This window comes from Gopherus evgoodei, chromosome 1, assembly GCF_007399415.2.
Source record: "Gopherus evgoodei ecotype Sinaloan lineage chromosome 1, rGopEvg1_v1.p, whole genome shotgun sequence".
In the NCBI taxonomy this organism is placed as follows: Eukaryota; Metazoa; Chordata; order Testudines; family Testudinidae; genus Gopherus; species Gopherus evgoodei.
In genome coordinates this window covers 11,101,831-11,117,281 of record NC_044322.1, presented here as the reverse complement: position 1 = coordinate 11,117,281, position 15,451 = coordinate 11,101,831, and the positions used below count along the sequence as shown (strand labels likewise).

The following is a 15,451-nucleotide window of genomic DNA, read 5'->3' as shown; positions in this document are numbered from 1 at the left end:
CTGACATAATTCCGATGTTTGAATATAGACTTAATAGTGAGGTGGCCTCATTCTAGACGTGCTGATCCACAGCTTCATTGTCTTAAGTGAGAGTTGTGAGTGCTCAACATCTCTCTGGAGATATTAGTTAGTTGAAAAGACTATTATTGGCTTGTAATTCTCATCCGAGGATTTTCAGTTAGCAAGTCCCCCTTGTATTGAGAGAGTTATTGTCTTCATCTGAGGAACTCATACCCAGCGTCTGGCACATTACAGAAAAACCTTGCTAGTTTATGAAAGGTTCACTGTGAGAATGCAATCGGACACTCACTGAAATTTTTTGAGCATACATTTCAGTTTACTTTTATTCCTCAGAACCTTACAGTTTAATGGGGCATTAATTGAAATAAAGTAATCAACAATAGATGGGTGCTTCTAGGAAGACTGTTTTTCTTTTGAAACTCCTAAAGAGTTTTCTCTTGTCCTCTATATGCCATTACAAGACCCAGGGTAAAATATCCAGTAAGACTATAAAGTGGGATTAAAGTGTAGAGCAAGGCTGGCATGTCCTTTTAAATCTAATCCTTCTTAGCCTATTCCTCATTCTGTGATATACAGTGTCATCAGTGAAAAGCAATGATAGTGTTAATATTTTAATGCATGTATGTTTTGAGATCTGTTTCTCCGATTTGATCAAGCTCATATGTGCTTAGAATCAGAAAGCCTGTTTAAGCATTTGAGTGCTTGTTTACTTAAACCAGGTCTTGAAGTAGTTAATCTTATTTTTACTACTTCCAAAGGGGGTCTACTGGACAAATAGAAACATGTGGGGCTTGATTCTAATCTTGCTCGCATCAGTTAGGAATAGCACAGATTAAGTGAGATTAGAATGAGGTCCTTAGTGGTTGCCCCAAAGAGTTTACAATCAAATTTGTGCTGTGCCGTCAATGGTGGGGTTGACAAGCAGTAGGAAGCAGGTGCTTTGAGGAAAGACAGTGTTACAGCCATAAGATCACAAGGTTACTCACTTCAGTTACGTGGGGTATCAAAAGAATCATGAGATTGCCAACAAAGATTACAATTCACGTCCCCATGTATACAAAGCATAATCATTTTTACTATAATGAGCAAATGCCGCTTTATCTGCGGTTTAATATCTGCATGAGAGCTGGATATTGAGAGAACTATGAATCTTTAATGCAGTAGATGCAATTAAATTATTTAATTCATTATTGAAAACACTGTTTACCAGTCAGTGTAACTGAGGCTTATCCAAGCTACCAGCCCTGATTATTGAGGCTTCTTCCTGAATATGCATTTTCATATTTAATATGAATTTGAAAGCAGTAGAGCAAAGCTTGACTTGCTCATTATGCTGTTTTAAAATGGATGCTGGAGATGTTGGTTAGTGAAAAGTTGTATCCTTCCAGATGCAGAATTAATGTGTAGAAGGATATCCTGATGTTCAGTAAATCAAAAATATAGAAGTCAAAAAGTTCTGTGCCTTGAATTTTGGACAGTAAATGTTCTAACATTCTTTAATGCTCTAGTAGTTCACACATCCATTTCAGTTGTCTTAGGGTTCCTGAGCCACCTTGATCTATTGGCTTTCTCAGCATCCCTTTGTCTCACTTTCCTTCTCCGAGGCTGCAGCTTTCAGCTTCCTTTGTATTCCTGCCAGTTGCAGCTGCTAGTCCCGTCTTTGGTTGGTCTGCATGCTGCAGATGCTTGACATCTGCTAACCAGAAGATGCTTCTGGTTCCTCCTAGCTTCTCTGTCTGTGTGGGATCCTCCAGTGTTCCATCTACTCTTCTCTCATTCCTTTCTTTTACAAAGCTGTCACTATTTAACAATCTCTCCACTTAAACTGAAAAAAACCTAAGGACTTAATGTTGTTTTAGAAAAACCTTTAAGGCTATGTACCCTTATCCTGCTCTGTTACACAGTACATGGTAAATCTGAAGTAACTCCATTAACCTCTATAATGTTACTCTGGATTTTTATGGATATAATTGAGAGCAGAATCTGGTCTTATGAGCACGGGACTCAAATAAGACTATTTGGTTAAACTTGGGAAACGCAATACGTGTGTGCAATATAATGGGTTAAAATGGTGGCTTTTAGAATAGGTGGGTATCTTTAAAACCTCCATTTTGGTGACATGAATGGTTTGGGGAACAATGTCTGTCTATATAGCTGAGTAGCATTTGTTTTGCAGTTGACAAGACAGCAGCTGGAAAACATAAACTACGTGGGACATTTGTGTGCAGACTCGTCACCCTCTCTGGGCTCTGTGTGGCCTGCAAATATCAAGAATATCAGAATATGGTTGTCCCATAACCTTCAATCTTTACCAGTGTGCAGTCAGAATCTTTTTCACATTTCCACAGATCATATGTTTTTTGTTGTGGATTTGGTTGCAGAGGTTGTACTGTGAACTGCCATGGAAGTATTCTTTGTTCTTGATGTTTTCTCTCTCTCTCTCTCATATGCAGCCAATAAAAAGAAGGAGAAAGAACGCCCAGAAATTTCCCTCCCTTCAGATTTTGAACACACAATTCATGTTGGATTTGATGCTGTCACAGGAGAATTCACGGTAAGTGATTCTGGAGGGGGAAGGAGGATTACACAGTTGTTTATCATTAGTGGAGCTGGGAGATATTCATCCTTCATAAAGTAATGCCAGAAGGGACCATTATGATCATCTTGTCTGATTGCCAGCATAACATGGGCCAGAGAATCCCACCCAGTTTAATTCATGTATAGAGTACTCCTGAGGGAATTCTGTGTCACTGCGTGGATGCAGAATTCAGGTCCCTCTGCAGATTTCTTTGCTTCCCTGCAGAAAATGACAGCTCGTCATGTGGTGTCCCCTCAGCAGCAGCACCCCCACCCTGCTGAGCATGCCACCCCCACTCCCCTGCCAAGCGGCAACCACCTTTACCTGGACCCCTCTGCAGAGTCTCATTTCCCCAGCACCTGGAACCCCCCAATGACCCCTTGTGCATCTGCTGCCCGCACTCAGATTGCTCCACACAGAACCCTCTCAACCCACACTGAGCCCCTCCACACTTGGATCCCGCTGGGTTGAACCTGCCTGCCCACACCTGGTGTACCTGGCACAGAGGGGCAGGGCCCCAGGGTGTTTCTGGGGAGGCCTGGCCTTTGGACTGTGTCAGTGTTAGGTGCAACCTCACCACGGAGTCCCTGTCCTGGGGCAGGGGCTGCAGAGTGAACTCACCTCTCTGTACAGTCAGTGGCCTGTGTTCCCCACTGCCATGCTGGAGCCTTCACATTTATTTATTGGCAAATAACATTTGCAGAATGTTAAAATTTTGTGCACAGAATTTTTTTTTTTTTTTTTTGGTCACAGAATTCCCTCAGGAATAGAATCATAGAATATCAGGGTTGGAAGAGACCTTAGGTGGTCATCTAATCCAACCCCCTGCTATAAGCAGGACCAACACCTACTAAATCATCTCAGCCAGGGCATTGCCAAGCCGGGCCTTAAAACCTCTAAGGATGGAACCTGGTTACTGGACGTTTTGTCTGGTTGTCGAACCTGGCACCAATACACTCCAGAAAGATTGTCTGTGGGCCAGTTTTTTACTATCTGTTCTTAGCTGAAGTGGACAGTGAGCCAACTTTTTTTGCAATGCTGGGCCAGGGCAACAGAAAAGGTTAATCTGTGCCTGACAGCTATGTCTCACTGAATTTCAGATCTCTTCTTTAGGAAGCAGCCAGCTCCACACAAACACGCATGCTAGTGTGCGGCATGTATTTTCCTTAAATTAATGGCATCTATTTCGCTTTATCCTTTTCATTGATGTGCAGAATATTGAGAGGAGAGGGTTATGCTGTAATCTTGCTTACAGTAGTAGTTCGTATGGCTGTCTCTGGGGCTCTCCTGAGCTAACCAAAATGCAACAGTTTGTCACATCTGACTAGCGGATCCACCAATCTGTTCTTGAATGTAGACTAGCTGTTGAGGGGGGAGGAGCCATATCTTGAGGCCAATCTGTAAAGTCCCTAACACACCGGTATGAAAAACAATAATACCAAATTATTCAGTGTCTTTTGTGAGCTTGACGAATGTGGTTGCCAAATTTATTTCACCTGTGGCTGAAGCCATGTGTCTCTGTTGAAATTCTGTTTTTAATGTTTGGGAGACACTCCATTAGATGCTGTTAGAATTACCACATGGTCACAGCCAACACTGGGCCAAAATATGGTTTGGTGCCTATCGAAAAATTGCGTCACAATAGCACCAGGAAGCCTGAATCAGGATCAGAGCCCTGATTGTGCTGGGTGCTATGCAAACGTGGTAAAAGAGCTTGCAGACTAAATTACCACTGTAGTCCTCTTACAAGTGGATAGTCACATAATAGGAAATTTCTTGTATTTCATAGAAGACTTTCCTGAACCAAAACACTGGATCTGCCTTTTACTCTTTTGAACTTTGGGAGCTGGATCTGAACGTTGGGTTCAGAGCTATGGGCCTTTTCAGAGCCTGCTGATTTCAGTGGAACTCCACATGAGCATGAGAATTCGTCTGCATGGATCGGACGGCAGTATCTGGATTTAGATTTCAAACCTAGGTTGCTGAGCAATGAGAAGGGGTTAATCCAATGAGCCCTCTCACATGGAATGAAAAATCTCGGAAACTGAGTGACTGAACTAAACGTTTTAAACAACCTTAGGCTGAATGTAGACGGTGCATCCAAGAGTGTGGTGGTAACTGCTCGGAATGTCTCAAACAGGGTATGCCAGAGCAGTGGGCTCGGTTATTGCAGACTTCCAACATCACCAAATCGGAGCAGAAGAAAAATCCCCAGGCCGTGCTCGACGTGCTAGAATTCTACAATTCCAAAAAGACCTCCAACAGTCAGAAGTACATGAGTTTCACAGGTATGTGCTAAATCTCCGATTCTGCATTATTGAGTGTGAATCCCTGATAAGTCCTTGTGATTTTTCTTTTAAAAATTAAAATAAACAAACAAATGCCAGAACACCTGGAGAGTTGTTTTTACAAAGGTAATGCGATTTTCTTCTGCTCTGCCAGCAGCCTTTCTCCTTTGAAATCCAGCTTGATTGTCTCCTCTAATTCCTTTGCCAAATGGCTGCAGTTGTGAATAAGGAAGTCTGTAAGATGGGCAGGTCCTAAAAAAACCACAGTACTTTATGGGTTAAAACCAACACCTGGAAACTAACAGGCAGATCTGCTCCCAGTCAGAGAGTTTCTTTAGTAAGAGGGCAGCTAAATTCTGCACCAGCTTGTTTCAGGATGGATTTAAGAGGGATGGATTGAGTACACTGTGGTGAATGCATCTCAAGCATAGGACCCTAGGATGTAGCTGCAGGGAATTGCATCTTTTTACCCCAGGGAGCAGGGAATTTGTCCCCATTATGGTTGCAGAGTTTTAGATTTCCTGTTTCCTTATCTCACAGTTGGCAACCTGCTTGGGGAACTCGCTAACCTGTGTCACACCTAATTTCCTGCAGAAACTTTTCTTGGCGTGTAAGAAACCTGGACAAGTTCCAAGCCATGTATCACTCACAGGTAGCAACCCAAAAAAGTCAGGAATCTTGAAAAATAGCCTCATGTTCTCTTAAACTTAATTGGATTTGAAATGATTAGTGCATTTCTGTGGCAGTGAGGCTGGGGCTGTGGAAGTCGTGGTTCTGGGACCTCTTTTCAAAACTGGTCGAAGAAGCAAGCAATGTCTTGGAATTTGCAATAGCTTCCCCTGCTGGTGTCTGTGTGCTCAGTGCCTTGGTTCCTTGAGTGCTTCTGCACAGAATTTTGCTCACTGTCATTTTTCAACCTTCTGGAAAAGCCTGGATAAGACCCTGGCTACATGTATTGCACTTACAGTAGGGGCTGGTTTACACAGAGAATCAGAGCCTGCTGTTGCTACCAGCTAAGGTCACAGGCTTGTTACCCACTAAATACCCTGGTAGTGGCTCAGCATCTGAGATGCTGCATTCCAGTGCTGAGTGAAGTGACATGTATATCTTGGAAAGCATTTCTGAACTTTTCTGAACAAAAGATGTCACATTAGTAGTGGGACAAAAACATGGAATATCTACACCTGGAACCATACTTTAAGCCTGCTTCACAATACTCTGCCCTTTTTTATTTTTTTTGAGTGTGAAGCTGTTCCCAATCATCTGCTAACCTTGCATTCTTTAGAGGCCAAAGATTGAAGAAAAACACTTTTGAGCATTTCTGAGTTTTCCATTTGTATTAATGGGGCTCAGTAAGCCATTTTGGAGTCTTGTGGCTAAGGCACTGGACTGGGACCCAGGAGATCTAGGTTGAATCCCTGGTTCTGCCACAGACTCGCTGTGTGATGCAGGGCAAGTCACTTAAACCCCTTAATCACTCTGTGCCATGATTCATAATCTGTGAAATAGGGATAATACTTCCTTTTGCCTACCCTCTGTTTAGCTTGAAAGTTCTTAGGAGCAGTGACTGTCACTATGGGTTCGCGCAGTGCCTGGCACACTTGGGCAGCAATACAAGTAATTTATAATAATTCCAATTGTATCTGTTCTGTTTTGTTTTCAGATAAATCTGCAGAGGAGTACAGTTCGTCAAATACATTGGTGAGCTTTTTGGTTTTTATTAATGTTTCTTTCATAGAATCATAAAAACATAGAAGATTAGGGTTGGAAGAGACCTCAGGAGGTCATCTAGTCCAGCCCCCTGCTCAAAGCAGGACCAACTCCAACTAACTCATCCCAGCCAGGGCTTTGTCAAGCCGGGCCTTAAAAACCTCATATATTTCTTATATTTTAAGTTTTAAAATGTGCATAAAATAAAACTATAACTGTAGAGACATTTTTATACACCTCTACACCGATATAACGCGACCCAATATAACACGAATTCGGATATAACCTGATAAAGCAGTGCTCTGGAGGGGCGGGGCTGCGCACTTCGGTGGATCAAAGCAAGTTCGATATAACGCGGTTTCACCTATAATGCGGTAAGATTTTTTGGCTCCTGAGGAAAGCGTTATATTGAGGTAGAGGTGTATTTAATGTCAACATCCTCTTTCACTTCTAGGCTACCCAAAATGTGGCTAAGCAGCGAAGTTCCCTCTAAGCTGTGAGCTGCGTAGCCATGCAGCTGACTTTTAAGCACTGTGCAGGTGCTTGCGGCTGCAGCGGGGAGAGATGCTTCTCTCCCAACCCTGGACCTGCAGGGGCACCCCCGTCCCAGACAGTACCGGGTTTATCATGGTGCCACGGTGCCCGGCCCATGCTCAACAGGGGCCCCACGGCCTGTCGCTCCACTTCACTTGTGCTGCAGCCCGGAGGCTGCAGCGCTGGCTCCTCTCTGGCTCCTCCCCTGCTCTCCTCTAGGCCCATGGGCCCACGGCTTCTATGCCCCCCCCGCCCACTTGCTCCTCTCAGCTGGCCAGCTGACGGCTCCTCTCTCTGCCTCTGTCACTCACCAGCAAGCAGCAGTCGCTGGCTACCTGCCAGTGATAGTGGGAGGTGGTGGGGCCTAAAGGAACCCACAGCCACTGCTGCTTCTCCAGGTCACCGGTGAGGGACATACTGCGGCCAGGGGAGACGTGCCCAGCCCCAACCCAGCCCAAGCCCAGAGCTGCTGGGGGGAGTCCTTTCTCCCCCGCTGTAGTCCCGGAGCCTCCTCCTTCACTCCAACCTCCTCATCCCCGGCCCCACCCCAGCACTCTTCCCACTTCCCCCCCAACCCTCTGCCCTAGCCCCTGAATCCCTCATCCACGACCCCAGCCCAGATCCTGCACCCCCAGCCAAAATCCTCACTTCCCCACACACCCCAAACCTCTGTCTCAGCCCTGAGCTCCTCATCCCCAGCCCCACCCCAGAGCCCGCACCCCAACACTCTGCCTCAGCCCTGAGCCCCTCATCTCCAACCTCACCCCAGAGCCTGCACCCCAACCTGGAGTCCTCACCCCCAGCCCTGAGCTCTTGCCCACACTCTGAATCCCTCAGCCACACCCTGCCACATGAATTTTGTTATGTACACCAATATGAAGGTGATGTGTAACACATCATCTTCATATTGGTGCACATAACAAAATTTATTCCGCACATGCGTGGAAAAATTAGAGGGAGCACTGCTAAACAGTATTATTTGTCATCTTAATTTCAAAAAATTATGTAAATTGAGGTGTCTGTCATTCTGGCCTACAAGCATTTCTTTTCCTTCTCCTGTAAACTGTCTGCTATTGAGGTTACTGCTTTATATTCCAAGTGATTTTTGTTAGTGAATATTGCTGCCTTCACAGAAGCAGATCTATTTCTGGACTCTAGTGAACAGCAGTTTCCCCTATGCAAAATAATCTGGAAAATGAAAGCCAGCCTGCTTTTTATCAGGTATCAATAAATGTCTATGATCTGACTAAATTTAATTATTAGCATGCAAGATCTGATTAGTGAACTGCTGTAGATGATTCATTTTATTTCTCAAGATTAATTTATTTAAAGGTCTTCTCTCTTCTTGACCTGTACTCCAACCATTACAGCACGTGTTCAGCACCTCCTTTTACTGAGAAGATACAATTTAAAAGTTTTGCTGTTTGTTGGACATTGAGTATGTGTGTGTGTGTGTGTGCGGTATTTTTGTAAGTAAGCCAGCACAAAAGGATTAAACAAAATCATTTACAAAAATATAACCACTCCATCATCATCTTGTATTTCCTCACTACAATACCTTTATCTGGAGTGAGTTTGCTGTCACTTCGTCCAGAGGCAGTGCATCCCTATCCAACTATGTTTGGGTCTGCCTTAAAAAGGGAAAATAAAACCCATATTACAAGCTTTTGTAACTGTTTCCTCTTGTTGTAAAAATGCATCTGTCATTAGTAACTTAAACTGTTTAACTGTGCTAACATCTAAGCAGGAAGCAGGAAGCTGTTATCTTTCCAGGCTTTTGATCTGGGGCCTGATTCTGTGAGGTGCTCAGCAGCCTTATCTTACTAATTTTTTAGTTAGAACCTCCTCAAGTGTAACGTTCAATGCCTTGCAGAATTAGGCCCTCAAATTTTGATAAAGCAAGTGCCCCATAGTATTTGAATGCCTGAGGGAGGCTGGAGACTTAAGGTCAGTTAAACTTACTAACTTTTACAAATGTAACTTTGGCTTAATATTGTCACATTATTGTCTCTGTGCCAGCTCTAAGGAACTGGTGGAAAACTGAACAATCAAAACTAAAAATGAACCCAATGCATGAAGACGAGTATAACTGTTTTGGTGGGTCAGGGGAAATGTGCACTTCGATAGTCACTATTTTGTAAAGTAATACTATGATTTTTAAATCTAATTATTTCAAAATAATAAATAAAAGTAGTTTTAGGTTCTATTCTTCTCCCTGAATAGCTCTTGCTAATTTTTGTGGTTTTACAATCACAAACTAAAAAAAATAAATATTTGTTCCGTTCCTGTCTCACATGAACAGGAGAATGACAATACAGGGAAACTGTGAAATTGACTGCACACAAAGTGTGCTCGGATACACAAAGGAAACTGGCAAAATAGAGAACTTTTGTTTTTACCAGTCTTTATTATAGTCAGTTTAGGGTGTCACTTCTATCAACAGTAGGTTTTAAAAAAATTCAAGCAAAAGTGATTTTGGTTTCTGTTTGTTGACAGTGTCCCTTATGTAGGAAAGGAGTCTGAAGTGTATTATTTTTCAGTTATGAATATATAGAAATAAGGACTCTATATCAGATTTGAAAAGGCTTTATAGATCCATATAGCTACTGTATCCAGTATGTATTACTGAAGTAGGGCCTATCAATATTGAGCCTGATCCACAACACGAAATCTGATTTCAGCCTTATCCTTTAACTTTGGGAAAGTGTGTGGATCTGGATCCAAACTTCATGGCTTGGGCCCAACCCTGATCATAATGTGGAAAGGAGTGGCATACAGATCTTTCAGAGCATCAGTGCAGGGACAGTGTCTAACTGTTGCTGGAGAATATAGTGTCACTCTTAAGGATATAGAGGTGCCAAGGCCGCAGTGATCTCAGCCATCCATTTAGATGAGAACAAGCCAGTCTCGTTTCTCAGCAGGTGAGACAAAAACAAACACAGTGCAAAGGAAGTTAATCTGCACCCAGAGCCGTGTTATTTATTACTCTGGTTATTAAAATCAGTGTGGTGCTTCTGCCAACGCTTGTTTTGTTGGCACAGCAATGTGCTTTAGCTGTGCTAACAATCTGCCCATTATCTATTCCCGTCACGTAGGGTTGTCCCAGAGAGAAAATCTGCTGGAAAAGCAGGGTTTTTGTTTTTTGGGCGGTGGGGGGGGCGGGGTACTAATCGCAGGTGTGGTCGCCATTTTTAATCATATCTTTGAGAAAGAAGTAGTGAGCCTTTCTGTTTATTTGCCACGCTTAGGGAAAAACTCACACAGTCCCTAGACTTGAAGCGTGCCTTCCCTACAAAACAAATCTGAGGACTGAAAACTACCTTCACCTGTAGCTGGGTGACATGATGACTCAGGAGAATGGTAAATGAAGAAGGAGCCTTTTATTCTCTAAGAGCCCTATTCAGATCTGTCCCAGATCATCACCATCTGATGATTGTTGGTAGACTTGGTTCAATTCCAAGTGGGACAGGTGTCCTAGTCACAGAAAGTACCATCAGTGCTCCATTGCTGGCAGTCTTCTTGGAGAATCCAGAGATTAAATTGTCTGGAGACTGAACCACTTTCTGTCCCCTCAAGATCAGACTGGTTGAAGGCATGTGACACGTGGTGAGGCAAAGGGCTCTGCTCTGTGGAATGTCTCTTCTGAGCACTCAATACTTAGTCACCTACTACCCCTGCTGCTTCTGGACAAAATGTGGGAGGGGAATCAACCATGTAAACTCTTCTCCTATTCAGCCATCCTCACTAATGACAAGTGCCTGATAACTCTGCTCATACCCCTACTGTTGTTAAAATCCTCCTACATCCACTAATGGCAGGTATCTCTGGCTTGCCTAGCTGTTAAACCTTCCCCTCCACTAGCCCAGACAGATATGCTAGTTATGGATGTCTGCCATGCTTTACTTTGCATAGGACTTCCAAGAACCTGAGGGAGAGCCTGGACATATTTAAAAAATGGCAGACACTCACAACTGACCCTTCCAAGCCACATGTGTGTGTGAGAAGCTTTCACTGCTGCTGCCACCTCCTCTGCCAGAGGACCCATTCTGACAATTAAATAGAGAACTTCTGTCTCCAGAGCTGTCAGGCAGGTACTTTTCCTGATGCTAACCATCTGCTGGAGAGAGAAACTGCTTGCTCTACAGAACGCTCTTCCGCACATGGAGTTACCTGGATTTTCCTGGATGGGGCACTTTTCAGATCCAGCAGTTTGAGTATTTTTGTTTAATAATTTTTTTTACGTTGTTTGTCATGTAAAAGGAGTAAGGCCACTGCTTATAACACAGGACAAAAATGCTAATGATCATGGAGGTGGATGTCTTCTGGCATGGCGGGGAAGCCTGTATATTTCATAATGGGGTTTTGGATATGCATGTCACCACTAGTTGCTTTGATGTGGGAACATTTTACACATAAATCGTGCTGCTTTCAGGGACATAAGTATTAAGCACATATAGACCAGATTAAAAACAAGTCAGATATCCACGCTGCAGGAGCTGTATAAAATCTAGGATCTGGACGTACTGCTGGTGAGTCCAGTCCTAAAATCGGAAGCGTCTTACCTAAAATTGCAATGTACTTTGTACTAGATCAGGTTTAGATGACCTGAACCAAAGCATGGGAGCCAAACACCCCTGAAATATGCAGTTTGGATCTACATCCAAAATGTTTCCTGGACACATCTCTAGATCAAACTGACTTCTATCCTGTGAAATTCAGTTTTAATCATTACAGATGTGCAATGAGAGACAGTCCCTGCCTGGAGCACCTAGAGCCTAGTCAGATGAAAGAATATTATTACTGTGGTGCTCTAAAGAAACTTGTTGGAATTGTAAGCTATCACTTTGAGTGGTGTGGGGTGTTTCCTGCTTCTGCTCGTAAATGAAGGGGGTCTGTAGGGAAGCATACAATCAGTCATCAGTCTGCAGAGAACAGTTCTAGAACAAGGTGGGGTGAGTTGTGCCTTGCTGTCTTATGGAGCAGCCTGCTTTGTCTATCTCTGATTTTGGTTACTGTGTTATCATTCTGGATTCTAAGAATAAAAGTAGTTATGTTGCAATGTTTTAGAAAGAGTATTTTATGTTTTTTGTCTGACTTCTGTTTGTATGCCATAAGCATAAGTTATTCCTATTTTACAGAGGGGAAACTGAGGCACAAAGCTCTTTAATGTGGAAACAAGCTTTTCCTGCTTCTAAAGATCAGTCTCTCTTCATACAGCCATATGCAATTGCAGTCACTTTTATCTGGCTTCGTGGTTTCATGTAATGAAAAAAATCATGTAGCAAAGTATAGTTTTGACTTAGCTCCATTCTGCAATCTGACCATGTGTAAAGCTTCATCACCTTCAGTGACACTTCATGACCCTGTTGATCTGAGCAGCTAGTCAAAGTTCGAGGCCCTGGGGCTGTTCCAGTTGGGAGTAGAATTCAGTGATGGAGTCTGGTTTGTTGCAACATTGTTTATTTACAAGGAATGTAGAAAATCCTGTTCCCCTGAGAATGAATCAAACAGGGGACAATGTTCTGGCTCTCAGCACCCAAACTGCTCTTTCCAGTCAGTACCCCAAATCTCTGTAGATAATTTTCAGGATTAAGTTGCCGGCTGCTTACTCAGTGTCTCTCCCATGCTTCTTTCTTACACACCTCTGGTCAAACCATACCCAATGGCTCTTTCCACCCACATGATGCTAATTTCTGGGCAGGCGTCTCTTTTAAGTGAGGGCTTGTGGTAAACTTATTTGAAATGGAATGTGTTGGTTAAGCTTGTAACAGGTTCCCTGCAGGGACATTTCAGGATTGAAGCCTTAGCTAGTAATTTATGATGCAATACTATTTCCATAAGCAACCAGAAATATCTGATATTGAGGCTTTGCTGCATAATGCATCTCAAATTACCCCCTCATTCCCACACCTCCAGCGTGCATCACTATCCAACAGGGAATGTTTGAGCAAGCCTTTAAGAGTCCAAGAAACCTGGTCCATGGATTTTATAGGGTCTGATGCCGCAGACATCTGTGTGCTCATGTGAATAGTTCCATAAATTCCCTAGTGGGTTTAAGTGTTTGTACGCGTAGGACATCAAATTGTCACTTTATAGCATAATCCAAGAGATCTGACCATGGTTTCTTGTCAAACCCATTTGATAATAATTCCTGTTGTGATTTGAAGGGCTTAAATGTTAGAAGCGTGATTCTATTTCTGTGAGGAGTGATTCTAAAAAAATAAAATTCTGGGACTCCAAAGGTATCTTTTGTCTTTTAACCAAAATGCAGAATGTGAAGGCTGTATCCGAGACTCCTGCTGTACCGCCAGTTTCAGAAGATGAAGATGACGAGGATGATGCTGCTCCACCCCCAGTGATAGCTCCACGACCTGAACACACAAAATCAGTGAGCAAGCTAGAAATCTTTGTTCCCTTCCTACAGATTTCACCACTTTGGGCTACGCTGCAACTTTAGTCTGGCCAGGGTAAGGGGTGGTGCACAGCTGCACTGCCCCAGGAACATACTTGAGAACAAATTGTAACCCAGAGTCACAGACCATGTCTACACTTTGAGCTGGGGGTGTGATTCCTAGCTCGAGGAGACATATTCACGCTAGTTCTGATTGAGTAGCATGTCAAAAATAACAATATGGCCAGGGTGGCAGGAGATGGGGAGCTAGCCTCCCCAAATACGTGTCTATGATCTCAGATGGGTACATACTTGGAGTGCCTACCCCTCCCGTTGCATGTCACTGCAGCCAAACTGCTATTTTTAGCATGCTGGGCGATCAGAGCTAGCATGAGTATTTCTCCTTGAGCTGGGAAGCATACTCCCCACTCAAAATGGAGGCATACCCATAATTCCTCCTTGCTCTGGGGGAGGAGAAAATTACTTTATGCCTTTTCATAGAGCAGCTTAATGGAGCAGCATCCAGCCATGGAGCTCTTAATGTAGTAATGCTACTTACTGTAGTAATATTTCTTTCATTGCTTGGCACATGCTACTGCTAAGGACATATGTCTAATGCATAGATATCTTTTATTTTTAATCTTCATTTAATAAAACATATTTCTCCCCAACACAAAGGTATACACCCGTTCTGTGATAGAGCCCCTTCCACCACCTCCTACCAGAGATGTGGCCACCTCGCCTATCTCTTCACCCTCTGAAAACAACACAACATCCCCTGACACAACGACCAGGAATACAGAGAAACAGAAGAAAAAGCCGAAGATGTCAGATGAAGAAATCTTGGAAAAATTAAGTATGTCAACTTTGAAACTCCGTATTCTGATTTATTTCATGTCTTAGAGGCAAATTCCGTTCCCAAATCCTGATTAAGCAGAGATCCTGTGACAGTTACATTCTGAGATCTCTCACTTCAGACTTCACTTTATGACTCAATGTTTGTGTTATTCAGTGACCAATTCAAGTGCAATCATCGTGCTCAGCATGCCTGTAAATAAGGCTCTCGGTGCTTAAATTTGCAAGTGAAGTCAGTGGGAACTGCAGATGCTCAAACTCTGTGGCAATTAGGCCCTGAATATATACATATATATAGATTTTTTTTTCAGTGTGAAAGCTGAAGCCAACCTAGATATTGCTTTTTCTCAACTCTAGGATATTATAATTAACTTTGTTAGGCTTTTTACTATGAGTACAACCCCCCCCAAACCCCTCTCCCCCCAAAAAAACCCAACAACCCCTAAATAAAATCAGCAAAAGAATATAGCTAGAAAACTTCCTCATTGCTCTCCTCCCATAGATACCATTGTCTAAAGCAGGGGTAGGCAACCTATGGCGAAGGCGGCATGCGAGCTGATTTTCAGTGGCACTCACACTGCTCAGGTCCTGGCCACCGGTCTGGGGGGCTCTGCATTTTAATTTAATTTTAAATGAAGCTTCTTAAACATTTTAAAAACTTTATTTACTTTACATACAACAATAGTTTAGTTCTATATTATAGATTTATAGAAAGAGACCTTTTAAAACTGTTAAAATGTATTACTGGCACGCGAAACCTTAAATGAGAGTGAATAAATAAAGACTCAGCACAGCACTTCTGAAAGGTTGCCGACCCCTGGTCTAAAGTGATTGGTGCCCAACATGAGGCAGGCACCTTTTTGAAGGCGACTGATGGTCAGAGGGTCGATTGCTCACTCACCACTTTCTATAGATCAGGCCATGGTTAGGGGTCTCAAACATTGAGATGCCCCAAATCACTGGTTGCTTTGGAAAATATAGGCCCAGGTTTCCATCATGTCTCCAAATGGTTTCAACATTTGCTTTCTATTTGTAACATTTTAAAAGCATTCTGGTACTGTGGGTGCCTTTATC

At 43.1% G+C, this 15,451-nt stretch overlaps 1 protein-coding gene across 1 annotated transcript in view; it reads left to right on the top strand.

Annotated features, from left to right (window-relative positions):
- Window positions 1-15,451, top strand: part of PAK1 (p21 (RAC1) activated kinase 1) — a 112,819-nt gene that overhangs the window by 62,041 nt on the left and 35,327 nt on the right. The window contains exons 3-7 of the mRNA XM_030557983.1: window positions 2,475-2,575; window positions 4,740-4,887; window positions 6,551-6,588; window positions 13,403-13,519; window positions 14,201-14,378. Coding sequence (XP_030413843.1) covers window positions 2,475-2,575; window positions 4,740-4,887; window positions 6,551-6,588; window positions 13,403-13,519; window positions 14,201-14,378 — 582 coding nt within the window. The remainder of the gene's footprint in view (window positions 1-2,474; window positions 2,576-4,739; window positions 4,888-6,550; window positions 6,589-13,402; window positions 13,520-14,200; window positions 14,379-15,451) is intronic.